The 27,663-nt window shown below is 47.4% G+C and overlaps 1 protein-coding gene across 1 annotated transcript; it reads left to right on the forward strand.

Moving 5' to 3' along the window:
- ZNRF1 (zinc and ring finger 1) lies at positions 1-27,567 on the forward strand. The gene is made up of 5 exons (XM_048515739.1): positions 1-1,043; positions 21,799-21,894; positions 25,174-25,279; positions 26,180-26,267; positions 26,413-27,567. The coding sequence occupies exons 1-4, from the start codon at positions 578-580 to the stop codon at positions 26,235-26,237; spliced, it is 726 nt and encodes a 241-aa protein (XP_048371696.1). The 5' UTR covers positions 1-577; the 3' UTR covers positions 26,238-26,267; positions 26,413-27,567.
- Positions 27,568-27,663: the final 96 nt, after the last annotated feature.

Here is a 27,663-nt window from a genome sequence, read left to right on the forward strand (position 1 = left end):
TGGCGCAGGCGCCGTGCGCGCCTCTATTGTCTTCCCCGGCAGCCGTCCGGAGGGCTGGCCGCACCGACGGCGAGGCGGGAGCGCGGCCGGCTGCATCGCGGACAAAAGGCAGCCTCGGGGTGCGACGGCGGAAGGCGGGCAGCCGGAGCCGGGGGGCTGAGCCTGGGGGTGCATGGCCGGCTGAAGGGCGCGCTTGGACGGAGGGGCTGCTGCTGCAAGGAGAGGCCGGGCCTGGCCGCCGCCTGGATGCGGAGCAGCGCTAGAGGACCCGAGCAAAGCCGCGGCGGCGGCGGCGGCCGGCAGCGCTTCTCCCTTCTTCCGTAGGGCGGGCCCCGAAGGCGGGGCGGCGCTGGCCACGCTGCCTCGCCGCCGTGGATGAACCCGGGAGGCGCGGCGGGCCGCCCGTTGGGGCGCGGCGGCGGCGGCGGCGGCGGCTGGGGGAGAAGGAAGCGGAGGAGGGGCTGCGGCGGCGGCGGCGGCAGCAGCAGGGTCGACGGCGAGGCGAGGAGGATGCCCGGCTCCGGGGGCGCCCTTAGCTGCTAGTGGTCGGCTGCCCGCCCCCTCCCCGCCGCTCGGCATGGGCGGCAAGCAGAGCACGGCGGCGGCGGCGGGGCGCTCGCGGGGCGGCGTGTCGAGCGACGACAGCGCGGTGCCGCCGCCCGGAGGAGCGCCCCACTTCGGGCAGTACCGGGGCGCGGGCGGCGGAGGGGCCACCATGGGCTTGCGCAGCCGCTCCGTCAGCTCCGTGGCCGGCGTGGGCGTGGGGCTGGGCGTGGAGCCGGCGGCGCCCGGCAGCGTCCCCTTCGGGCTTTACACGGCGGCTGCGGCGGCCGCGGCGGCGGCGGACTCGGAGCGGGGCCCTGGCGGCGGTGGCGCCGGCAGCGGGTCGGGCGCGGACTCCACCCCTTTCGCCCATGGCAACGGTTACCAGGAGACGGGAGGCGGTCACCATAGAGACGGGATGCTCTACCTGGGCTCTAGGGCCTCGCTGGCCGATGCGCTGCCTTTGCACCTGGGACCCCGGTGGTTTAGCTCGCACAGCGGTGAGTTGGGGGTTAGGGGCCTGTGCATTAACACCCCCCTTTTATTCTGTGTTTTTCTTTTTCCTTATGTATTTAGCGTATGTTTTATGCAGCCCCAAAAGAGCCAAGAAGGTTATATGGTTATTCTCTCCTCCTCCATTTTATCTTTGCAACAACCCTGCAAAGTTGGTTAGCAGAAGGCCTAAAACTTCATGTCAGAGTCCAGATTTCCAATTGTCTGCTTTGGGCAGGCATTTTCTCACTGATCCCTCCCAATCTCTGAGGCCAGTAGGAGTAACAAGAGACAAACATGACGTTGTGCCATGTGCCAACATTGTATCCACCCCTTTGTCCCACTTCCGGAGCTCCTGTGGGTACCAGGCGGCCTAGCGTCCTAGTCTGACACTGTTAACAGTGCTACATTCACTGTTCACTGATGTGAGGTAACATGGAGGAAGGGAAATGTTGTGCACCAACCTGAACTGCTTGGAGAAAGGACGGGATGAAAATGAGCTGAATGTATTTTGTTTGACAAATTACAGACCTTAGTGGCAATCCAAATTCTTCTTTGCTGGTAGCTTAGCAGCAGAGCATTTGCATTGTACAAAGATCCTGTGTTTAGTCCAGATAAAAGTATCAGGTAGGTGGTGATGTCAAAGGTGTCAACTCGAGACAATGGAGAGCCACAACCAGTCAGAGCAGAACTTGATAGATCAAGAGTCTGGCCTCAGCCTAAGGCAGTTTTGTATCTCTGCGAGAAGTCAAATGCCGACCTTGATGGACACCTGAGCACACAAAATTGTCTTAAGCTGAGAGAGATAAGTTGTCTTTCTAGGTCAGTCTTTCTCAGAAAGAAATATTTCACATCACCTTCAATGTTATCTTTTAAACTGGAGATATCAGGGTTTGAATGTGGGATCTTGTGGGTGCCAAGCAGATGCTCCTGAGCCACTCATATACACCTACAATCTGACTTGATGTAAGAGAGCTTTATGTATTCACATGTCTATCAAGGTCAGTATTTAGTTGCTTTTAGGACTGTGGGTCATGTATGCAGAAGGTCCCAAGGTTCAATCTCTGGTGATGGGAAAGGGCTGGAATCCAGAGGAGCTTCTGGCAGTCAAAGTAGACAGACTGACCTTGATAGGCAAATGGTTTGACACAGGATAAGGCATATTTGGATGGAATCTTTCTTTCTGGAGTCCCATGAATCACTAGTTCTTGGGGAGGGGCTGTGGCTGAGTGGTTAGGATCCCAGATTCAATTACTGGCATTAATAATTTAAAAAGACCCCCCCCCTCGCAGTTGCCCATCAGAGCAGCAATATTGCACAATAGGCCAGTGGGTTGACTCAGTTCAGGGCAGCTTTATAAGTGTAACCCTAGTCAGGGGTAAATAGAGGGGCATGTTAGCATAGTGTCTTTTCAAGGACGAATGTCCAAGAGCTGTGACAATTCTGCAGGAGTAGCAATTTTTTCTGTTTGTGGAAAAAAGCAGAAATGTTGTGCTTCCTTGATAATTATTCCAGCACAAGCTCTTGTGCTTCAGGCCTGACCTGATGGAAGGAATCCAAACCCACGAAAACTATAAAAACGTTTTTTTATAGCACTGGCATGAAATCTGGCCTGTATTTAGGCGCTTCAAGATTCTTACTTAGTAGGTTATGTTAAAACTAATGCTGCAGTAATTTTTATGTGGTTCAAACAAGGCCCAGGGCTCAGATTTCCTTGTGTATTTTTTCTCCTGGCGTGGAAGCCAAAGCCCTTGAAACACCTTGTTTTGTATTCTTACTGGAGGGAGGGAGTCTCACCCTGGATATGTAAGCATGGTGGACTCTAGATCCTCGTCAGGATCATTGGTGCTTGCCAACCGTGGTTTCTGTTATTTTGAGAAGCATGGAATGTCTTTTGCACATATTTTTAGGATCGGTGTATGTGTGTCATGCATCTGGCTAGAAGCAAAATATAACGCATTGGTTCTGAAAAGAAGAAAAAGAAGAGTTTGGATGTATCCCCTACTTTTTCAACCCTAAGGAGTCTCAAAGTGACTTACAAATTCCTTCCTCTCCTCAGAGATAGCGGGCTGTTCCCAGAGACACACCTAGGTTTAAACCAGCTGTAAGGTTCATTGGGTGCTGCTGCCTGTTGTGTGTGCTCAACGTACAGCCCAATCCAGGGTGGGCTGGGATGGCACCACCAGAGTGGGCTGGGATGGCACCACCTGTCCTCTCCAGAGAGCTTTCTCGCTGCAGGGAAAACACAAAAAACAGAAAAAAGTAAACAGCTTCCAAGAATTCCCTATGGGGGATAGCAGAGATATGCCATAAAAAACATGGTGCATGTCTGAGCCAGGCCCCAGTGCATGAAACCAGGCAGGTGGTGGAAGCCAACTGAGGAAGCCACCTCCTGGAATGTCCCCAGCCATGCTGGCACATTTGTCCCTTGCACTGGCAGGGTAGGCATCCATGCTGGCGCAAGGCTGTGCCAACTCCAGAAGCAAATTCGCCTGCTCCTAGATTGGGCTACCCATCTACTTTACAGGATTGTTGTGAGGAGAAGGGCATCATGTCTGCTTTCCTTAATTCTTTGGAGAAAGAGTTGGGTAACAATACGTGATTAGAGTAGATAGTGTTGTAGGTACTATTAGCTTATGACTTATAGATGCAAAGGTGGGCCATTTCTCAGTTGAAGGTTTTCCATTTATCCTAGCATTTGAGCTCAGGCACAAAGTGTCAATGTTTAGGGGATGGAAAAGCTCAAACGAGAAACCTTGTAGGAAGAGATTTTATCCATAGCATTACAGGTTCTTAGAAAGTATAAATCTGGCCTGACTTCTTCTAAATTCTAGAAAGAGTGCTACCTTTTCTTCTGAAGGGACACTATATCTTTTATGAAAGATACCATGCATTTTAGCGTTAATATCTTGTTCAGAGAGTTTTTTTGGATGTCTGGAAACTCCTCTGTTTCTGGTAAAGGCTGAGAGATTTTCCCAGCCAGCGTCTAGGTAGATATTTCTAGAAGATGCAGAGAAAAGGAAATGATTTGAAGTGGGTGGAGGGAAAACAGCATTTTGCAGCCCTATCCTATGCATGTTTACTTGGAAGTGTCATGGAATTCAATGGGTCTTACTCCCACATAAGTGTGACTATAATTACAACCCAAATTTTCCTTCCACACTGTTGCATGAAGAATAAACAAATGTTAATTTCCAGCAAGGAAATGTTTGTATCCAACAAAATTCTGGCATGGAGCAAAGGGCTGCCCCTTGGGCCTCTTTTTTCTGAAACTGAGTGGAATGTGCCTTGCTTGATGAAAATGTCAATTAAAGTCTCAGTGCAGTGTGGTGTAGAGTGCTGAACTAGAATTTGAGAGACACCGGGTTTGAATCCCCACTCTGCCATGGAAACTTGCTCAGTTACTTTGAGTCAATCATACACACTCAGCCTAACCAACCTGATAAGAGTTGTGAGGATAAAATGGAGGAAAGAAGTAAGATATAAGCAGCTTGGCATCTCCGTTAGGGAGAAAGGTGGCATATAGAATAAGTAAAGAAATCTCTGTATTTTCAGCCCTGTGAAACACAGTTGTTAGTTATGCATGTCTTATTTTGGGATCTCTCAAGGATTTCTGCTGACCCAGCGGCACCTGAGATGGAAAAATGCTGTGCAGTCTAGTTTCTCTGTATTTCGTGCTGTTTTGTGTGTTGACTAGTTCTAGGGGGAGGAGGCCAGGTGGCTTGTACCCAATTAACATATAGCTCCTTCTCATCCCCCTTGTGGTTTTTGTTTCAAGAGCAATCATCTTGTCTCTATTAGACCCTTCCTTCAACTTTTGTTTTGTACTTATAAACTCAAGAGTGAAACTCAGGAAGTCCATTCTTGTAGCATCTTGAATGTTAATTGCTGCCTCTGCTGCCTGTCTTTTTTTCTTGACTCCCATCTGCAAATGGTATCTAGTAAGACTATATTACACTATTTCAGTACAGATTTGAGGCTCACCAATACCAGTTATCTTTTACTGGGTAGCACAGACAAATCATGTCTTGGGGCAGAGGAGAATCGTTGCCTGAATCCAGGAAGTCTGTAGATTAAAAAAAAAACTCTGCTTGGCAGAAAATGGTCTGATACCGGTAAGTTGTTTAACTGGTCCATAATGCCCAGATAATTAGATAAGTTTACCAATAAATTCTTCTCATCCCCTGGTGTTTTCTGGACAATCTGAGACTTTTCTACTTAGTTATATCTGTGTGAAATGTTCTGTGTATCCTACTGTTGAAAAGGGGATTTTTTTTCTTTCCAAGGGGTGGAATGCAAGAGCAGTGTGAAGTTCAGAGTACACCATACCTATCTCTTTGCCTCTAGCTGCTGCTTAGCTCTGTGGCTGTGATATATAAAGCACAGGATTCCTGGGGCCAGACTGTGAATTCTCTGAAGGAGGAGAGCCTTCAAGAAATCTTAGGGTTTTTCAAAAAGTGCAGTGCAGTGTTATTAGTGCTAGTAGATAGACCCATATAAGGTGACCTGGTTTGGCATTCAGCGAATTGGACCAGCCAGGACTTGGTGCTCTTGAGTGCTGCTATTATCTTCTGTGGTAGCCTGCTTGGAAAAATGGAACAACAAGTTCATTCCCTTGGGGGGCTGCTTATTCATCCTCTTTCCCCAGTGGGGCACCCAGAACATCTTTCATAGTTCTCTTCCATTTTACCTCACGGCAACTCTATGAGGTAGGCTAGGCTGAGAGTTTGTGACTGGTCCAAAGCCATCCAGAGGGTTCCCTTGACAGAGCAGGGGTCCAAAGCAGCATCACTAAGATCACGGGTGTCCAACTCAGATGTCTATGGACTACAATTCCCATCAGCCCCTGCCTGGTAAGGGCTGATGGGAATTATAGTCCATGGACATCTGGAGGGCCAAAGTTGGACTCCTCTGTCCTAGATGGTAGTCCAAGACTATTCTGCACTAGTATTGTTTCGAACGGGCAGGGGTAAGAAATCCTTCACATTAGGATGGTATGTAAATTCCCAAAATGGTATTAAACCCACAGAAGCCTCTTACTGGCTCCCGTTGCCCATACATAAATGTGTTGTCCTTTTTGTGCCCTTAAGTCATAGTAGTCTGGAGGGGAGAGGACCCAGGTTTTGAACAGCATCCTTGCTTGGAGAGGGTTCTCATTTGCTCAGGCAGGTGATCAGGGAAGCAGCTATTAGGCTTTTGAAACTGCTACCATTTATAGCCTCCAGTAAGGTTTGATCGCTGAACTGGGCCTAGAGAGAATTTTCACATGATCAGCAGCTTTCCGAGAGGGCGTTCCGTTTCCGCATCAACCTCCCTGCTTATCAGTTCCTTAGAAATGGATGCTGAAGACTTCTTGGGTTTTCTCCTCCTCCTCCTCAGGACACCAGGCTGGATGCTGTGTTGCTGGTCTCTTGTGTGTTTACTTTCCAGTTTTTCTGTGTAACAGTTTTTTGGCACCTGTTTTGTTTTGAAACCCTCCAGATGGGTCTGTGTGGTAGAACGGCTACAGCTGTGCCAGCATCTATTGACTCTGAGTCACTGACCCTTTTTTGTCTTTCAGAAGAGAGGGGGAATAGGATATTTCGCTGAAAGGCAGAGATCTTTCCATTTGCTTGCTTTGTCCTGGTGGATCATTGGTGATCATTTCTGAGAAGGTTCTTTGCCCAGAGATAAGTCAGAGTCACATATACAGCCTGAGCTTCTATGGTAAACTGAAAGCTGCCATTGGTGTTGCTGATTGAGCACTGGCACTCTAAAGTCACTGTCTCTATGGGTGGATTGGGACTCAAAGGGAGGGGGTGGCGGCATAGGCTGAAAAAAGCAAACAAGTGGACTTTTTTTAATCAGGAAAATGGGACAAAAGAATAAGAATTGACAGTATCTACACTATATATTTTTTATGGTTTTACAATTAATGTTTTGTGGTATTTTCTCTTTTTCTCCCCCACGTTCCCCCTTTCAGAGTCACAGAGACCCAGGTGACATTCTGAAGTTGAGGCACTTTGAATTTGCTGTTCAAAGCCTCAGTTTCTGGGGTTTTTTAATAAAATCCAGGTGGATGCCCTGTAAGCTGTGATATAGGACTGAAAACGCTCCAAAGCAGAATGCTATATTTTTCTGTTGAAAATTTTCTGGCCCACATGTATAAATATAGTCTGTTTATCTATAGCTGCCAGGGGTGTTGCGAAGCAAATCAGTCATGTTAGATGGGCTAGATGCGTGATATGAAACGGGGACAAACCCCAGTGATTGTTCATGGTGTGTTTGCCTGCTTTGGCTAACATGATTTAAATATTTAAATTATTTGTTTAAATTTGCATTGGAAAATTTCCTGTTTTGGATTTTTCCAGGAAATTCACATCGTGGTTTGTCAAGCAATGCCATTGTAGTTTGGTGTGAATGATAAGTATGCTCTTGGAGCACCCACAGTAGTTCAGAGAATGGAGCATCGGTTCTGGTTTATTTCTGCCCCTTAGTTCCTTTTGTTCTGCAAGCTGGTGCTTTAAGTGTGGCTAACTTGAGGCCTGAATGCATCGCATTGTATTTTCAGGTCTGTGTGATCAAATGCTTGTTGTTAATTCTGTGCTGTGGCCACACCCAGTTCAGATCTGGGCTGCAGGTGCTTCGACTATCACTCCATCTCCCTTGCTGTTTTTATAATCTGAGATTTCCCCCAGGATTGGTGTTTGCCCCATTGGAAGGTCAGTATCCCTTGAGTTTCCCACAGTGTGGCAAATTATGCCTCTGGGACATGTAAGGTCAGGAAAACAACAGTGGCGGAAGCTTCGTCTCCTTAGGTGCCATGGCCCTGAGCTAAGTTGGCCTGTGTGCTCCTGAGATTAAATTTTCAGTATGGAATTCACAATACACATTTGACTGTGTGGACCCTGGGAAAGCACAAGCAGTATTTACACCCTTGAGAATGCCTTGGTAAGCACAGACTGACTTGAAGTTATCTGGCGCATCCTCCCTACTTGCTCGAGCATGGTCTTGGGGCTGGTATTAGGGTTCCCAACACTGCTATGGCACATGCTGGAAGATCTGGGGATGGCGGAGTTTAAAGAAGATGTGATGTCACTTCTGGGTGACGTTCTAGGCGGTCTCCCAAGGCTCTGTGGTATTTACCATAGAGGCTGTGTAGATATTCCTAGAGGGTTACTATATAGAGTCCACTTTACTCCTCAGTTCCTCAATGGTGAGAAATTCCTTACTTTGGGTGGATAAATGGGAGGTCTAGCTGGTATACTGGGTCATATAGCACAAGGATGTTATATCTAGGTGTAGATCCCCTACTCCAGTGCACTTTTAGTTGCCCTAGTAACTAGTTCTTAAACCAGATATTCTTGTTGTAGAACCTCCAGGGAAAACATACTTGCAGTCAATGTATATAGATCTGGAGCTAGAGTTTGGGTTAGTGGAGAGACTTGGGTCCTAGGTACTGGATGTTTTGGCCAATGGAGAGACTCTTCTGAGACCCATTTTCAAGCCAACTCTGAGTAGCCCAGCAGGACAGATTTAAGAAGGGGCATTAGACATTTGTACTCCTTCCGGACATCTCAGGCTTCCTAAGGCTGACCAGCCAGTGCTGTAGTCACATACTTCCTTGTTTGGCAGCTGTTTTTCATTGCATAGTAGCCATTCCTGGAGGAAAAGAGCTGGGAAATGGGAGCTGAATTCCTTCAAGTGGCAGGGCTGCTTCTTCGGGCTCTGTTTTCTGCATGCGTGTTTGGCAGGAAACAGCAGCCATGTGTTTGGTTATAGCACGTTCCTGTGGGGAAGGAAGTGGGCAGTCTCTAGAGGAAGAAGCAGGCTGCTGGTTGTTATGCACTTGTTTATCTCACCTGGGACAACAGTGCTATTCAAAGAATATTTCCAGTCATGACCTTGTTTAGAAGTACCCAAGAAACCCACAACCTTCATCTTGGGTGAAGGCAGGTATCTTACTGAAAGAGCAGCCACTGTAAGTCGTTCACCTGCGGCAGGAGTCCAGTTGTTCTTTTCTTTTTGCATGGGGAGGGGGGGTATTTTTAAGTCAAGTCAAAGGCTAGTTCAACCAGCAGGCACACTTTTATTCCCTGGACTTCAGTCAAACCTTTCCAATTGGAAAAAGCTCTTTTAAATACCACAAACTTATTCATACATTCATTCCTAACTTTAAACAAAAATGAAAGCTATTTTTAAAACAAAAGGTGTGGTTGGGTTGTGTGGTTGTCGTGATGTCACAGTCCCAAGCCAATAGTTACTCTTTTCTGCAAGCATACAAAAGATGTTTGCAGAGCTTACAGGGTGGGGGTACATTTCAAAGAGAACATGATGAAATTGCTTCCAAACAGACTCCCACTACTGTAGGTGTTACATTTGTCTGTGTGAGACCACTTCCAGATTCTTTCCAGGAGTAAATTTTTTCTGTTTTGGAGGTGAAATGTCCATGCCTGGGGCTGATAGCAACACTTTTTAACATTTCAACATCAGTCATATGAATGTGTTTGGTTGGGATCTTTTCTTAACGGGGCAAGGTCTGGATTGTATCTGTACATCTCAGCAGTTCACAATCCAGTACAATCTTTGGGGAGTCAAAGATCCAAGGAACTGAACCTTAATTTGTTTTGAAACTCAATTTATTGATTAAATGCTGCCCCCCCTCCCCCGGCATGCCATGTAATGTATTCTTTTGGCAAATACACTGTTGCTTCTCTTTCCTCTCTTCCCCCCGCCTTCATTTTGGGCCTATAAAAATCATATAACGAACCCATAAACTAATCCTCTTAGATGACTGTCTTGCTGTGGAGGGGGGGCGGGGGGTTGGGTCTGCTCAGATGTATTATAATGGCTGGAATCCTCCCCGCCCTACCTTGTTGGCTTATCCAATTACTTTTTCAAAGAGCAAACTGGCAAGATTAGCCTATTATAAAACCATGTTCCTTGCTGAAATCCCTCTGTGATTGCAAATTACTTGTTCTTTCATGTGCTTAGTGTTTTCCCTGTTACAAAAGGAGACAAGTCTATAATTTCCTGGATCATCTTTTTTCCCCTAATGGGTTAACTTTGGACTGGAACAAGATCAGGATTAGAAAGATCCCTGACCCTGAAAGGCCCACCATCGAATTTAGTATCACCATGAGGGAAATGGTGTCAGGTGGAGTGGGGGTAGGGAATGAAAGGGCACAGGGTTTATGTTACCGCAATTGGGGGTCAGGGGGAATCAAGGACAAGAGTGAATTAAACACCTGCAGAGGTTGTAACAGTCCAGTTGCCAGAGCTGGTTAATTACTATCCAGTTGCCTTTAATGTGACTTGCTCCTGACAAGCAGATGATAGCAGCATGTTCAGCAATGATCAGTGATCCAGTGTTAACTATCAAGATCTCTGTTTTGTTTTCTGAGTCGGGAAGATGAGTCGGGAAGATCACCCCAAGACTTATGCCTCCTCCCTCTGCTTTACACGGCTGGTTTCAAATTGTACGAGCAGCACGTCTGTAAACATGAAACCAATCCACCAAATCTTGCCAAAGAACAGATTTATCCATGCCACATGCTGTTGTGGCAATGGCTGTTTCCAATGCCTAGGTCAGGGGTCTTCAAACTATGGGCCTCCAGATGTTCATGAACTACAATTCCCATCAGCCCCTGCCAGGATGGCCAAGTGGTAGGGCTCATGGGAATTGTAGCCTATGAACCTCTGGAGGGCCATAGTTTGAAGACCCCTGGCCTAGGTAAAAAGGAGAGAAATCCTCAGAACCATTCACAGGGTCAACAGATAAAGCTGGCATGATGTAGTGGTTAGTGGACTAGACCCACTTTCGAATCCCTACTCTGCCATGGAACAGTCTTGAAGAGCTGCACAGATGGGCTGCACCAGAAAAGGTAAAAACAAGGCCAAACAAAAGGTGCACAAAGAATCTTCAACGTGTAAGCAGTATTTGTTTGATATCCCCAACACATTTCATGCCAAAATACTTCTTCAGAGAATCTACAATAGTAACAATATGCTTAAATCAGTTCAACATCTTTATAAATTACCAACTTCTAAGCATCCACATATTATTTTTTCTTTCATCCCTTTACAGTTTTACTGGCAGTGAGCCAGTCTTCTAAACGTTTTTATCAAACGTTTCCAAAAAGCTGAAACAACTGTTTATGTTAAAACCAAAAGTAAGAGTAACAAATCAGAGAAAGCAGCCGGCTTACTTGTGTTTTTAGTATTGTAGATTCCCCAAGGAAGCGTTTTTGATGCGTAACACATCAGGATCATCAAATAAATACTATTTGCTTATTGAAGATTCTCTGTGTACCATTTATTTTGTCTTGGGCAATTATGAGTCAGTGATTCTCTCTTGTGCAGAGCGGTGGTTGCGATGGCATAATGGGGAAAGAGGAAGTGATGTACGCTGTTTCGGAGAAAAGGAAGATATAAATATTTCAGCCAGCAAAGTTTTTGTTTGTCAATTAAAATACTTACTGCCTGTGAGGGGCTGAATTGAAGCAGCTGATTAGTCACTAAATCAAAGTGCAAGTTGGTAACTGAGCGTGCCCTTAAGACATTCAATCTGCAGGATATGGCCCTTGAACTCTAAGGGAAAAAAATGGAAGTTTGTTTATTTGTCCCAGGTTCTAAGTGAAACCCTGTTTTTTCCCAGCCAACAAACAGTCAGTGTATTAAGTGGAACTTCCTTTATCCAGTTATGTGGAAAAGAGGAGGCCAATAGAAACTGCTCTGGAACCCTGTTGAGTGGAAAGGATAAAATAAGTGGGCCGTAAAGCAGATCTCCTTCCCCCAGCCTTGATCATTACACTGTAGTGTGCTTTGCCATCCACAGAGGCCAGGGAAAGGTCAGCATTGCTGAGGAATCTGTATATGTATATTAGCTCTGAAATCTAAATAAACTCTCCCTGGGCATGCCAAGACCCTGTGTCTGGGCGATAGGCCAGCATTCCAGCCGGGCTTTGTCACCTGGGGATGTCAGTCAAAGCAGCTTCCCCCTTTTCCCTTTGCTATGTTTGTTTCTGTGCTCCCATTTCCTCACCCCATCTGTTGACATGAGGTCTGGGGCTTCAGGGAGTCTGCGGGCGTGCTCTTTAAACCTGCATGCGCATCTTCACTTGTGACAAATGCACAGGCCCAGTTTGAACTTCTGCCTTCGATGAGAACATTGCTGAACTCTTCCCCTCTTCGAAAGCCTCTGACACCGCCCCCCCTTCAGTTGGAGTCAGCTTTCACAAGCCATGTAGGCCAGCTCCCACCTGTCTGCACCTCAAAAAGAGCTTCTCTGCACATTCCAGGAGAGTGGGAGGTGGGGGAGTCGTTCTCTGACTTGTCACGGGGATTTCCTGAGCATAGAGCAGGAACTGTTGGCTCCACGTAAAGGAAGGGGAGCTAACCACACATGCCATGTTGCCCTGTCCCCATATTAAAGGGCCAAAGGGTGTGTGCCCCCCACCCCCCAGGAGATAGGAAGTGCACAGCTGGCCAAGAGTGGGAACTGAAGCTATAATGGATGTTGCCCTCCGGCCGGTTGGTTTTGCTTCTACAGGCAACACAGGTACAGACTCAAGGGAAACTCCTAGAAAACTGTGTGTGAGTGGGTATACGTGTGTGTGAAGGGGGGAGTCTTGCAGGTTTATCCGTGCCTTTCTAGTAGTCAGCATCGGTGTGGACTCGATTTTAAAAAATTTAATATATCTGTATACTACGCTGCTAACCTTAGAAGAACCGCAAGTGTTTCTTCTGTATTTGAATATACTATTCAGGATGTAATTCTAGGTGATCAGTAGATTAGCCAGTCCCAAAGGTCGAAAAGGTTCCATTCATGCTTCTTACATGCCCACCCCACCCCCCCACCCCGGGTTCTACTTTTGCACGGAGCCGGCTGCTGTTCTTGGTGCCAGAGCTTTAAGAGTGGCCTCAGGCGGCACGTTATTTAGGAATTCAGCAGACACTGTTTTTAGCTGGCTTTCATGTGGACTCTGTTGAAAAAAGGTTAAGGTTCGGTTGTGTGTGTGGGACATAATGGGGAGATAAACTGTTAAAAGTTTAAGCCCACTGTTTAAGCCCAGTTAACATGAAGTTTGCTGGAAAGTGATGCTGCAAAGTCTTTCCCTATTATTTAAAATGGCAGTCCCTCACAAGGGACACATTTCAGCTTTTCATGGTCTGCATTTCTGCCTTTTGGGCTGCCGTTTTTTGCACAGCTGAAAAGCAGGCTGATTCAAGTCATCTTTTCCTCAGTGTGGACTTCCGTAACAAAGTTCAAAACGACTGGATTGGATCTTATGCAGATGACTTTGAGTCTGGCCTTGTGGGACTATTTCATAGTAACAATATTATCTTGAACGAAAGGGCATCCTTTGCATGCCCGCTTTGTGCTTAGGTTTTGCAGCTGTTGTAAAGAAGGGCTCTGTCACTGGTGGGGATATGATCGTTTTGAGGAAGTATTGTGGCTGCATCTCTTTGACTTTGATGGGAAGAAAAATGATGGAGCTACAAAAATAGCCGATTGTTTTGCCTTGTTCTGGGTAATGGCGCGCTCTCTTCTAGTTGCTCAGGTAAAGTATGGCCCCTTCCGCACACGCAAAATAATGCGTTTTCAAACCACTTTCACAACTGTTTGCAAGTGGATTTTGCCATTCCGCACAGCTTCAAAGAACACTGAAAGCAGTTTGAAAGTGCATTATTCTGCTTGTGCGGAATGAGCCTATGTTTCTGCTGGCAAACAGTTGTTCCTGTGCTTGTGGGTTTGACCAGGACATGGTTTGACTTTTTGGTGTGGGTAGCAATAGCATATGAGCATTGACTCAAATAGATCCTGCCATCTCCTTTCGGAAGGGTGCTGGAATTCAAATGGGGTTGCAACACTCAAAACAGCTTGCCCAAAACAAAAAAAAGTAGTATTTGGAGTGCAGGGCCGTTTCTGCACGGCCTCCGGTCGCCCCCACGCCGGCGAGAGTTTCGCCGGCGTGGGGGCGGGAGCCTGCTCGCACGGAAGCGTGCGAGCAGGCGAGGGGGAGGCCGGCAGAAGGCAGGCGGCTCCGCACGGAGCCGCCTGTTCCCCCTCCTCCCTCCCACTTACCGTGTCCTTCTCGTCGCCTGCGGGGCGTCGCAGCCCCGCCCACGCTGCCCTCCGACCCCTGGAGGTCGGAGGACAGTGTGGGCGGGCCGCGACGCTCAGCAGACGCACGCAGAAGGACACGGTAAGTGGGAGGGAGGAGAATAGCGTCTTCCCTGCGGCGGTTCGCACCGCGCCGCAGGGAAGACGCTCCCTCCCCAACAACAACCCTTTAAAGGGTTGTTGTTTAGGGCGGCCTGAGGCCGCCCTGCGGGGAGGGAAGCGCATTCAGGTCGCCGCTGCTGCGTTGCAGCAGCGGCGCCTGTGCGAACGGCGGCCTGGGGGCGGCGTTTTTACCGCCCCCAGGCCGTCGTATTTGGGCCGTGCATAAACGGCCCAAGTGAAAAATAAAGCAGCAGCATTCACCTTCTACACATGGTAGGAGGCTATTCCCAGTTTAAAGTTGGTTGCAACACAATCCTTTTATCTTATTGACAAATGGCTTGCCAACAGAAGCAGAGCCTTGTCACTCTGCAATTTTTAAACATCTTTTTCATAGAGAAGCACTACTCCTCTGCAGAAAATGTGAGCCCCACAAAACAACAATCTTATCTGCAATAGACAGAGGCCCCTTCCGCACACGCAAAATAATGCGTTTTCAAACCACTTTCACAACTGTTTGCAAGTGGATTTTGCTATTCCGCACAGCTTCAAAGAGCACTGAAAGCAGTTTGAAAGTGCATTATTCTGCATGTGCGGAATGACCCAGAATGTTTAGAACTGCTTTAGCTAAAATATCCTGAAGTTTTGGGGGAAGGAAGGAAGGAAAGGCAGGTATGAATAGGAACCCGTGATGGAAATGTTCAAGAGGAAAAATGCCAGGCTGATTCAGAAGATTATTTTTTGATGTAATGGTATGGCAACGCCTCTGAACGTTGTGGTTTCTTCCTACCAGCTTGATTTTTATGCCTTCCTTGGCATCATACATGCTGAGGTAGGAGCTCTCCAAACCTTGAGGAAAATATTGTGCACAGAGACTGCCAAAGACATTTTGTGGCTTCAGGCAGAAAACCTAAATACTGCCTTCCTCCTACTCTCCAGGGGAGGTAATGCAATGATTTGTGAAAATATTTGCCAATCTGGAACTCTTTTTAAAGAGCAAGTTTTAATGGCTAGGGCAGTAAATTAAGGATTTTGTTTCCAAACTGCCTTTGTTCTGGCACGTTGGTTAAAAAGTGAGATGGGTTTTCTGGCAGATTTAGCTATTAAATTCAAAGTTTTTTTCAGCATCTCCAAAGAAGAACTTATATTGATTTTGAATGTGTGAAACAATTTAAATCTAACCAGATCTTTTAACAATCAATTAAATCTAACCAGATCTTTTAACAATCAATTAAAACATTTTTGTTGTGACGGTGAAATGGAAGTGAAGAGAACAACATTTATCACTTTGGTTCGCCATTGAGGAGAAGGGTGGGGTACAAATGAAGTACCAGCACCTGAGACTAGTCCATTGTTTATCAATGTTCATGTCATAGTAAATCAATGGGCTCTCATGTCACAATGATTGTTGAGGGTAGGGACAAGACTAGGTGTTGTATTCTAGTGTGCAGGTTACTCTAGCCCAGGGGTAGGGAACCTGCGGCTCGAGAGCCGCATGCGGCTCTTCTGCCCTTGCACTGCGGCTCCACGAGCCGAGCCGCTGGGCCCATCCTTGCCCGCCCTGCAGGCAGCAGGGCAGGTGCACCAACTGCTCGCGGCCGGCTGGGCCGCGCCGCGGGCTTCCCCTCTCACCTGCCCTGTTGGAGCGGGGCGGGCGCTTTCCTGGCGGCCGGCGAGGCCGAGCTGCTGGCCCCATCCTTGCCCGCCCTGCAGGCAGCAGGGCAGACGCATCCATGCACTTCTCAGAATGAGCGGCGTAAAAGGTAAAAAAACCCAATATATACAGAGTTATCTTTATTTTAAATGTCAAAAATTATTTGCGGCTCCAAGTGTTTTCTTTTCCCATGGAAAATGGCTCCAAATGGCTCTTTGAGTGTTAAAGGTTCCCTACCCCTGCTCTAGCCCCACAGAAATGTGAAACATTTCTCTGAGGTAACTGATGAGGATATCGGTGAAGGGAAGCTAATGGTTGCCCCATGCTGATGGTCAATTCCTGACAGCAGTCTTCCAGCGCTGATATACCTCTTGTTCCCTTGATCCTATAGCTAGGGCATATCCCTGGTCTCGGAGTCTGTCTGATGACCTCAGTGTTCATGATCCCAGTGACTTGTCCAACCAAATCTCTTTCAGTTGGTGGATAGGTGGTACCTGAGTGGCAGGCTTTGGACCTATTGCTGAAATTGGCATTGTGGTAAAGTTTCTCTGATAGGTAAGATGGCTTGCCTGTGGAGTTGGATTCTTGGCCTGCATCATAAATTATTATACCTCCTCTGATTTAACAGTAAATGTATCAATCCCAACATTACTGCAGTTTTACAGAGAAGCTTTCCCACACTTTTATTAAAGGGTTGTACAGAACATATACCACACAGAGCAGGCCAGATCAATTGCCTTGCCAATATGATGCAAAAGCATTATTGTTGTTGTTGTTGTTGTTAATTAAATTTAGTATACTGCCCTATCCCCGAAGGGCTCAGGGCGGTGTACAGATAAAGAAAGCTGGCATCTGTAAATATACTTCTAGTGCTAAAACATAAACTTGGCACACACAGGAGCTTTGGCCAGCCACATGGGGTACTCTTAAAGTGGTTGTCCAGAAGTAAGTGATCCAGAGTGGTGTAGTGTTCAGACTAGGATCTGGAAGACCCATGTTTGAATCCCCAGCCATGCTGTGAAAAGTTGCTGGGTGACCTGAGGCAAGTCACACACACTCAGCCTAACCTACCTCACAGGATTGTTGTGAGGACAAGGAGGATGATATAAGCTGCTTTGGGTTCCCACTGGAGAAAAAGGTGGGGAACCCATTAAGCTAATGTATCCTGCGTCCACACATGTGGATTGTATGCATTTTATATACGTTGAGGTATTTCTCACTTGGAAACAAAAAAGAATTCCAGAACTTTCTTTGCAGTTTCCCATAATCCCTTGCCAAGCCCTCGGATTGGTTATTTGTGAAACTTCAGTCTTTTCCTTTATGGTAGACATACACTTTTGAGCAGGCTGACCTTGGCTCTTGTAACGGTCTTACAACAGACATGTCATCAGTAGAGTTAGGTACGTATCCACAAAGTCTTAAGTTCCTGTCTTGGGGCCTACTTGAGACATTTTCAGCTGCTGTTCCTCGAGATAAAATGATATGGACTTGGCATGCAGCCGCCGTCCATCTACAGTGGAGCTGAAGTAAAACCCGTAAGAAATTAAACCTGTGAAGCGGTAGTGTGAATGTGACACTTGACTACAGAGGAGCGCGCAGGTTCCCTTTGTGTGCAAGCGAATGGTGGGGTGGTGCGTGGTGCTGGCAGAGCTGAGAATTGCTGTGTTTCCACCAAAGGTTTTTACACTGACTCTGGCATCCTCTGTCTTTCAGCCAGGAAAAGTCAGTTTAACCTCCGCATCTTTTGCTGTTTGTTGATGTGCAGTGATGTTTGTTCAGCTGAGTTTGGGAAGGGCTGTAATTTTTGCATAGATTATTTTCATATCCGATCAGTGCTGGGAGGAGGGGTGTTTGAAAATTGAGCACGTATTTCCTCCAACAATGGGGGAAGCACAGCTATGGAAATATCAGTCATGTTTCCAAGACGTGTGTATTCCAAAACTAAACACCAAACGTTGTGGCTTTAGAGGATTAAACTGGTCTTCTACCAGCCAAACAAATTGGCTTCGGCACGTGCAGATAGGAATGGTCCTTATCAAGCAGCTGCTATCGCAGTACATGTGTCTCCACGCACACATACATATTTTCATCATAGGCATTGATCCAGTGTTCTCACTGGAATTATTCTTCTTTGTGATTTGTTAGTAGCCTGTTCTTCCTTCTTCCCAGCAAAATAAAGCAAGGGTCCAGTAGCACTTAAGTGTCAGCTTTCAAGTTGCCACTGGACTCCTAGTTTTGTTTTACTGCTGCAGAATAACACGGCGGCCCATCTGAAATTTTCTTCTCTCTAGTAGTCCATCTCTTTTCTTTCTTTCTTTCTTTCTTTCTTTCTTTCTTTCTTTCTTTCTTTTCCTCCACCCAGTAACATTTCTGGTAAGGTATGTGAAATAGGCTTATCAGCTACAGATTTAGATTGGCTGTGCACCCATTTCATTGCCTTGGCTTCTCCCAGAGGATCTGGAGAAGTGTAGTTTGAGAAGGCTGCTGGACAATCTGCATTTCCCTGCAAAGAGCGAACAACACAGTTCAAGCTCTGGTGCAAATGTGCCCTTGGAGGCCTGAATCTCTATTACATTCCTATTGTGGAGCTACAGCTCTTTATTCTTTGGTTTGTTGTGGCCACTGGCCAACCTTTAGCCGTGTCCCTCCATGATGGACCTGTTCAGACTGTGCAGTCTGCTCTCTATCCCTGAGGTTGATAAGGTCCTGTTCATGCTGACTAGCTGAGTCCAAGAAATGCTATTAATGACAGCTGGCTGTTTTAACAGTGCATAATTTTGCATCTTAACGGTCTACCCGAAAGAGGTTGATCTCATTCATGGGACTTTTAGCACCACAAGTGACTTTATTGTCGCCCCGTCCTCTTGTTTGCATATCTGGCACTTTCCTTTATGTAAATGTGCTGCCTCTTATGTCCTTGCTGGATTTCATTGTCGTTTTTCATCAGCTCAGCTCTCTGGCTCACGCAGGGAATACTGACATTCTAGCATATCCTTGAGCAGGGAAGGAGATGGGCAGACCCCAGATAAACAGGCCTGCAAGTACTATGTGCCTAAACAGTTGTACGTTCAACCCAGAAAAGCTGAATTCTGCAAACTGTGTGTGGTGGCGTGGTTAAGAGCAGGTGGACTCTAATCTGGAGAACCGGGTTTGATTTCCCACTCCTCCACATGGGTGCAGAGTTTTATCTGGTGAACCAGATTTGTTTCCCCACTCTTGCATTCATGCTGGGTGACCTTGGGCCAGTCACACTTGCCTCAGAACTCTCTGAGCCCCACCTACCTCACAAGGTGACTGTTGTGGGGAGAGGAAGAGAAAAGGAATTTGTAAGCCCCCTTGAGTCTCCTTAGAGGAGAAAAAGGGGGGTATAAATCCAAAACTACTATTCTTCTTCCTCCTCCTCTTCTTTTTCTGCTATTCTTCCTCCTCTTCTTGTTCCTCCTGTAGATTTGCATAATGTTCCCAATTTTGCATTGGTAAGCACTTTCAGTTTTGCAAAATGTATTCTGGCATTGTGTTGTGTGGGGAGAGGAGCTGCGCGTGGAGTTGAATTTTGCTCATTCCCCACTCAGGTTTCATCAGGCTGTGACCGTTCATAAAGCTTATATTTGCAACCTTAAGGACTAGAATCTTGCTTTTAAAAAGAGACCGAAATTAAGTTCTCTGAAAACCACATACTACAATCAGTGCAACATTCTGCATGGGCCCTCCTGCCCACCGCTTTCTAATCTCAGCCTGTGCGTCCCCCTGCACATCTTCCCTGCACAGGAAGTATCATTTGTGGGAGGTGATGTTAGGAAAGAGAAGGATGTTCAAAAGCACCCTAGGTGGAGTTGCCTGTGTTATTCCAAAATGATGGAGTAGCATGTGTTCCTATAGTTCTTCTAATCTTGTTTGTCGCTTTGGGAAGCGAGTTGCCATCTTCTCCAGAGCGGGAGCTGGCATGGCGTATAGTAGGTAAGGTGTCGAAGAAGGCACAAGTTCCCCTAAGGCTTGTGACACACTGGATGACCTTGAGCTAGTCACACTTCGTCAGTCTCACTCATCCTAACCTGCCACACAGGGGTATCGTGGTCCTCATTGCATTTTATCTTCCAGTCAGACACCTTGAGGGGATGTCTTGGAGGGGAAGTGTGGCATTAAAAACATGATAGCTTTTGGTGCAGCAGCTGAGGCGTCAGAATCCTCCACAAAGCTAATTTAAGACGCTCTGGGCAAAACATTCTGACACCCTCCATCGAGGATGACATTTCACTAAGTCTCACATGTTCAGTGCATCAAAAGCGGCCACTCTTATCTCCTCTGCTGGGAAGAATCGCTGCCTCAGAGCCTGCAGAGCGATGGAGAGCCCTGGCTGAGATAGACAGGGCATTCTTCTTTTTGTGTGTTTGTCCGTGTGTGTGTGTGTGCATGTAGCAATTTGTGGGCAGGCTGGAATTAGTTAGCAAGTTCCAGTGGGTAGAGCTCACTCTCTGTCTGAATATGCTGCATCTGCGTCCCGGTTTTATGCATACTTGCTCCTTGCGGGTTTTATAATTGCAATACACCGAGGTGTTTTGCATAGCCTAGAAAGCATGTGTGCCAAGAACTAGGCAGAGGCGCCTCTTTTGGAGAGAAGAGAGTCTGGCTGGATTTAAAGAAGGGCCTGTGTGAACTTGCAGCAAGTGGTGGCCTCTGTCTCTGAACAGAGAAAGGGAGTTGACTCTTTTTGCGTGATTCAGATCTCCTCTGTAAACAGACGGGGATGCGCTGGTGGCGACACACCTGTGCTAAGGAGCCATGTCTGATCCCAAACTTTACAGGCAAAGGAACTCTGGAAATTACAAAAAGGTAGCAAGATTTTTTTTAAAAAGAGCAAGAAAATTTAGAAAAGACATCACCTTTGTCAAGGAAATGACATTCCGTGAGGTGGGAGATATCTATCTTTCTTCAGCTGCTTTTTCTTTTCAACACCGAACAAGCTGTACTACTGGAAATTATTTTAAATTTGATTTCTCACTGTGTAATGTAGGGGTGTCCAACTCTGGCACGTCAGATGTTCATGGACTACAATTCCCAACAGCCCCTGCTGGCATGGCCTGATAAGAATTGTAGTTCATGAACATCTGGCGCGGCAGAGTTGGACACCCCTAGTGTAATGTATTTATGTAAATTGTATTTTAGTGGTTGCTAGCTGCCTTGAGCCCAACCTTAGCTGGGAAAGGTGGTGTCCAAGTCTAATAATAAATAAGAGAAAGATGTTCAACCCCAGAAGCTTACTGGTGGGCCTTGGGCCAGCCACTCACTCTTAGACTAACCTACCTCACAAGGCTGTCGTGAGGATAAATTGAACCAGGGAGAACATTGTGAGTCACTTTAAGTCCCTGTTGGAGAGGAGACAGTATAAATGAAGTGTATAAGAATCGCTGGAATTTCTCACTTGGCTTTCCCTGCTTTGGGAAGGAGAGAGAGGGAAGGTTGTATAAAGGTACTCTTGAGGAGGTTTCAGGCTACTGCAAGTCACTGGAATATTCAGTTGCTGCCTCATCCCCGTAATGCCAGAAGCTGCTCTTTCTGTAAGTAGTCAGAAAGCAAAATTTGCTGTGTTGCCATTTTTGAAGGTGAGCTGGCATATTCTGGTGAGCTGGCATATTCTGACATGAGGTTTTTATGGACAGCAGCCTGCACCATTACATACATAAAATAAGCCAGGGAAACCACGTGCACGCTTCTTCTGCCAGTGTTGGCTGGTACCATCCAATGTGTACTGGGTTTTGCTAAGTGTCATTAGCCAATTGAGGTCTCCTTCATTTTGAGATACAGCTCTGGCCCCCTATTCTCGCCCAGCAGGACAGTTCTCCAGTGGGTGTTGGAGTCGAAATGGTATCTAGCTGTTTTTAACATGCTCCCGTCTTTCCCTTCCCAGGTTTCAAGTGTCCCATTTGCTCCAAATCCGTGGCTTCCGACGAAACGGAAATGCACTTTATCATGTGTCTGAGCAAGCCCCGCCTCTCCTACAACGGTAAGTGGGTCCTTCTGTTGGAGGTCTCGTCTGGCAGGATGCAAAGGCTGGTTCTTTTTTTCAAACTGCAGCCTCTTGAGGATGTTCCTGCTTCGTCCAAGCCTTGTCTGCCTGGGCTGATGCGCTCACATTCCCACAGCGGGTTTACCTCTTCCCCTGCCTTTCATGTTAAGATCCCTTCTAGGATGGTTATGGTCTGTGTCTAATTCTTCCAGACTGTGGCATCGTTTGCTGGTCCCACCTGCTGCAAGCACTGCGTGCCAATGCATATATTTGGAATTATGCACCAAGAGGAGATAGATTTTGTGACTCTTAATAAACCTGTGTCTGTTCGGCTTGTTTTGTGGAACGGGCATGCAAAAAAAAATTGCATAAAGGTAGTTCTTCTAGGGCAACAATAGACAAAAATAAGAAACAACTGAACTCACAATAAATTGAATTGAGAACCGAAAAGGTTAAGACAATGTAAACATATTAGTTCAATAAGTTAAGAGCATAAATGTAAACCAGTATAGAAGAATGGAGGGAGGGAGGGAGAGAGAGAGAGAGAGAGAGAGAGAGAGCGCAATATTCTTTCAAAACCAACATCTTAACCCAAATATTGTGACTTTTAAACTAACACATACTGAGCACATGTGCTTGTATTCTCTTAACTTTGTTAGTTCTTCATTCAGATTTTTTGTTTAGCACCATAGGTTTGTCCTACACCGTGCCTTCTAAATTTTCTCTCCAGTATTAGGGTTTAGAAACTCAAATTTTAATTTTTCCCCTCAGCGAAAATGAAGACTTCCAGCATACTAAAAACCTAATCTAATATTGGGTGTTAAGTGCTGTGCAAGGATGGAATGAGATAGTGATGATGTGTGTGGAATGGACATACTGGGGGTGGGGTGTGCCCCTTATATGGCGAAGGAACGGTGGTCTCAAGGAGAGAGGGATGTAGCTGCAGCATCTCATGAAGTGCATGTGACTATTTCTGCCCTGCATATGCAGTCAACCTCCTCCTGCCATGCGCAGGGCGTTTGTTGCCTCTTTCTCATGTTAAGGGCCCTCCACGCCCGCCCCCCGGCGCTGCCAGCTTGCATGTGTCTGTTCCGTCAACAATACCCCCGATTGGGCAGACTGATGCTTGCTCCGACTGTCAGTGCCAGGCCTCGTCAGTCCCACAGTGCCCCCAATGTTACACGGGATCCGCCCAGGCTGCACCGGCAGAGACAGCACCGGGCAGCTCTCGAGCCTGTGAAAATCAGGTCAGGAGGAGGAGCTGGTCAATTCGGCACCGCACAGCTGGGCCTTCCCCAGCCTGCCTGGCAGCAGTCTGCGATAGGGAGGGCCACACCTCCGCTGTCTCCCCCCTCCCCGAAATTCCTCAGTCTGCCCAGCCGAACAGGGCCTTGTGCGTCATACCAGAGATGCCGGAGAATGGAATCCAAAAGGCGCTGCTCCCCCCCCCCCTCCCCGCTTTGAGGATCCCTCCCCCACATCCCATCCTTGGCACACATCCACAGATTTCAGGGTTGCGCTGGGTCAGACATGCTCGGGGCAGGGAGAGATTCATGCCAGCAAAGCCTCGGTGCTTAGCAACTCTTCCTTTTTTCCTCTCTCTTTCTGTCCTCCCAGTTGCCATCACCTTCGCTGTCTATTTTTGGAGCTGTGAAGGAAAAGGAGGATTTTCATAGAACTGATTTCAGGCAGAAGGGGAATGGGCTGCAGTCTTCTCCTGCACCAGTCTCTCCTCCCGCTCCCTCTTGCAGAGAGTTTGTCCTACAACCTCCTTGGCTGGTGCCGAGAGAGATCTTCTGGAAGGATTTGGGTATCAGATTGGTTCAGGGCTGTCACCCGATGAAAGATCCTCCCAGCCAATGCACTGGCTCCTCACCAACTGAAGGATTTAACTGATTAGATTTTTAACGGAACCTAGAGTTATTGCAAGCGCTGTTGGCCTCTGGGACGCAGACGGCAGCTGAATTTAAGGCTGCAAGCTTCGCATGGGGCGGGGGAGAACTGCCTTATTGTTGGAGAGAGCGGTGTGTGTCAGAAGTTCCCACCACGTTTGTTGAACCAGCAGTCCTTTTAGGTCTGTTGCACGTGGGTGGGGGTGAGGGGCGGATAAAATACTGACTTTCTTCCTTTGCAAAGAGGAAGAGATGTACTCTATAAAAGAAATGCTTGACTGTGCTCTGTGTTGTAAACATGTGGGGAATATGCAGTCTGAACCAGTATAGATTGGACAGACGGTACAGGAAAGTGCCCATGCTTAAAAACTGGATAGCCTGAGGAACTGTGGTTTGCACTAAGCTAACAACAGCTGACATCCCATGGTGTGGCTTGATGTTCCAGACATACTGGCAAGTAATGGTTCAGGGTTGCTTTAGTCTTTGGGATGCAGCCTCAGGAATGGTGAGGAAACCATGAAAATACAGTAAGCTGGCAATACAGTAATATTGTGAGCATGCCTGCAGGGAAAACCACTGCAGTTTGGCACCCAAGTAGACAAAACCTCCCTGTGAAACACTCTCCCAGCTCCAGCCAGCAACCTCCAAGCTGACCTGCCTATGTGGAAATAATTTCCAAATTTATTCTTTGCTGCCGAGGCACAAAGGCGGATTACGTAGTCTAAGACAATGCATTAAACAGCGTGAGACATCCAACAGACAATGCAATAGGGCTAGAACAGGGGTCTGCAACCTGCGGCTCTCCAATTGGCCATGCTGGCAGGGGCTAATGGGAATTGTTGTCCATGAACATCTGAAGAGCCACAAGTTGCAGACCCCTGTCCTAGCCCTATTGCATCGTTTGTTGGATGTCTCACACTGTTTAATGCATTGTCTTAGACTACGTAATCCGCCTTTGTGGTGAAAATTAAAAACAGTGAAAAGAGCACCAGACACGATGCATCATAAATGGTGCGAGAAGTGGAATCGCAAAAACAGTGAAGTGAGAGCAAAGTAACACATATGATAAACTGTGGATGAGGCTCCAATCCTGCTCCCTTTAGAAAAGCATCCTTTGTTCCCTTCTACTGCATAGGAGCCGGGGCACGTGAGATCTCAGTGGTGCCAAAGTTGGGTGAGAGGCAAGGGACTTGTATTGCCAGGTCTTCTGTAAGTCCGTAAGGGGGCAGATCTCTGTTTTGTTAGATCCATTAGTGTCATTTCCCTCCCCCCTCGCTGCCTTGAAGGTAGAACAATGATAGGGTGACATGGGGATGTCTGTGGTTGTTCCTGCTTGCCAGAAGTGCCTCATTACCCATCTGCCTTTCTCTTTGTCTCCCGGCAGACGACGTGCTAACAAAGGATGCAGGCGAGTGTGTAATCTGCCTGGAAGAACTCCTGCAGGGGGACACGATAGCTCGGCTTCCCTGCCTGTGCATTTACCACAAGAGGTACGGTCCGAAGGCCGCCCTTTCTGGAGGGTTACTGGTTGCGGATCAGCAACGACTTGGCTCGCTTGGGGTTCCCCAAAAGCCTGAGTTCTTCCTTCAGCCCCCTCCACAGGGGTTTGTAGAAGCCTTCTGGGGGCTTCTTTCTTGCCCCTTTTCTGGGTTGTCGTGGGAAACTTCCACATGGACTTTTTGCCCTGGTTTGTATGCTGGTGGGGAAATGGGTTCTCTTCCCCCCGTCCCCTGCTTCCCCATGCCAACCTGGCATGCCTTCTGGGGTTCAGCCATCTTTTGGTGGTCTTTCCCATACCTGCTTTGCCGTGACATTCAGTGGAAGATTGTAGCAAAGCCGGAGGAGACGTCCATGCGGACAGGAAAATCTGGATCTTTCAAGTCCCACCACCAACGGGAACATTTTCCCTGCCCATCATTAGAGGATTTTGTCTTCTAAAAATAAAAATCAGCCGTTGACATGTTGGGTTGTTGTTATAACGATCTGCCTGTTGAATTCTTTGAATTACTATTTTGCACCTTTTTAAAAACAAAGTGAAACTGGCTCCTTTCATAGCTGAAATATGACTTTTCCCCCCTTATATCACAGCCATGAATTGGTTACAACTGTGATATTTTAACGATCTATCAGTTGCTGATTTTTTAAAAGCCGCCTAGTGGCAGACAGCTGGGGGGAACTAGGGAAAGGAAATTCAGGGACACTTGCCATGCGGAAATGCCCTTGTGCTGTGTCAGCAATCACACAGGCAATCACACAAGCCCATCTTTTTTGTGTGTAAATAACAGTGGTTGAGTCGGTATTCAGCTTTGGTTCCCTTGCGAAAGGCCTGCAGTGGCCCTACTGGCACAGAGCAGTGGATCCTTTTCTAACTCCCCCCTTCTGTTTGGCAGCTGTATAGATTCCTGGTTTGAAGTGAACAGATCATGCCCTGAGCACCCTTCAGATTGACCCTAGCAATGCTAGCAGATCTCTCCCCAGGTAAGGTTGCCTTAAAACACGGCAGTGGTGTGGCATGTGGGAGGAATGGCCACCGTGGCAGATGGGAAGCGCAGCACGCGGATTTGTCCACTGAACCCCCTCTGCCTGTGCACCTGCTAATAAGTTGCTTTGTTTCTCTTGACAGGTAATATCCTCCATTTGCCCCTTCCTCTCCACTCCCTCCTCCAAAGCAGCTCTGGAACCCTGTGGGATGACAGTGTGTGTGTGGGGGGGGGGGGGGGGATTTGTGTTACTTCTCGGCTTAAAAAGGGCAGCAAGACCCCAAAGAAAAGCCACTGCCTTTGCAGAGCCGTACCTTGGCAGCCTTCTGCCGGGGGAGGGGGGGAGGACTGCCGTGTGCAAGGTCCTGCAGAGACCCCCTCCCCCAGAGCCATCATGACGTTTGGTCCAGATCCAGCTGCCAGCCAAACGGAGCACAAGAGAGGGTCGACACCGTACTGACAAGGAACTTTGGTCCTCCTGCCACATCGCGGGTCACACTTTTTTGCACTGAAAAGGTGGAATTTTTTTTTCTTCTTTTTTCTTGGAACCAGGAATAGAGACGACCCCGGCCCCACCCACACCCCAAGGAGGAAAGGGCATTTTTCTGTCTTGTTTTTTGAAGGCGTTGTAGGTTTGTCTTTCAAGTGTTTACAAAAAAAAACAGCCATTTTGTGTCAACTGATGTGTGTTCCTGGTGATGTTTACAAGACTGCATCCTCTTGGCCTCCCTGCTAGAGTCATTCGGCACCTGAGCAGCTGAATCTCTTCTCCCACCCACCCCCACCCTGCCCCCCTTTGCCTTTTCCTGGGGACGCCACACCTCATTGCCAAAAGTCCCCTGAGGTTTTTTCCCCCCTTCCTCCTTAGCGAGTCTCGGTCGGAACTTCCCACTCCAGGGTGGTTGTGGGGACATCCTGAAGGGCTGTGGCCATTCACAAGTGTCCTGCTTAAGTTGCCTGAACCTCTCTCAGCCCTGTGTGGAAAATGTACCTGGATTGTCAAGTGGCACAGAGATACACAAGTACCCCCCCTCCCCCCAAACTCTCCACCCTTCTCCCAATCCACGTTTGAGCACGAAGTGGAGAATGTCTCAGCCATGGGAAAAGCCCCTGCTGGCAGCCATCATCCAGCAGGGAAAAAGGTATCTGTATTTATATAGTTAAAAAAAAAATTACAAAAATTACAAAAAAAACACACAAAAAAACTTTAAAGCTTGGGAAGGGAAGCTTCCCCTATTAGTCAAGGTGTTTTGATATGGTATTAAACAATGTTCAATAAAATAGTCACTGTTATTTTATTTCGGTTTTCTTCTTGCTCATCCCAGGTCACGGTTGGGGGGTCCAGGCGAGGCCCATGCCGCCTGACTTTTCCTTTCCTAGGGTCCTTGTCAGGA

This window comes from Sphaerodactylus townsendi, linkage group LG14 (genome assembly GCF_021028975.2).
Source record: "Sphaerodactylus townsendi isolate TG3544 linkage group LG14, MPM_Stown_v2.3, whole genome shotgun sequence".
NCBI classification, from domain to species: Eukaryota; Metazoa; Chordata; class Lepidosauria; order Squamata; family Sphaerodactylidae; genus Sphaerodactylus; species Sphaerodactylus townsendi.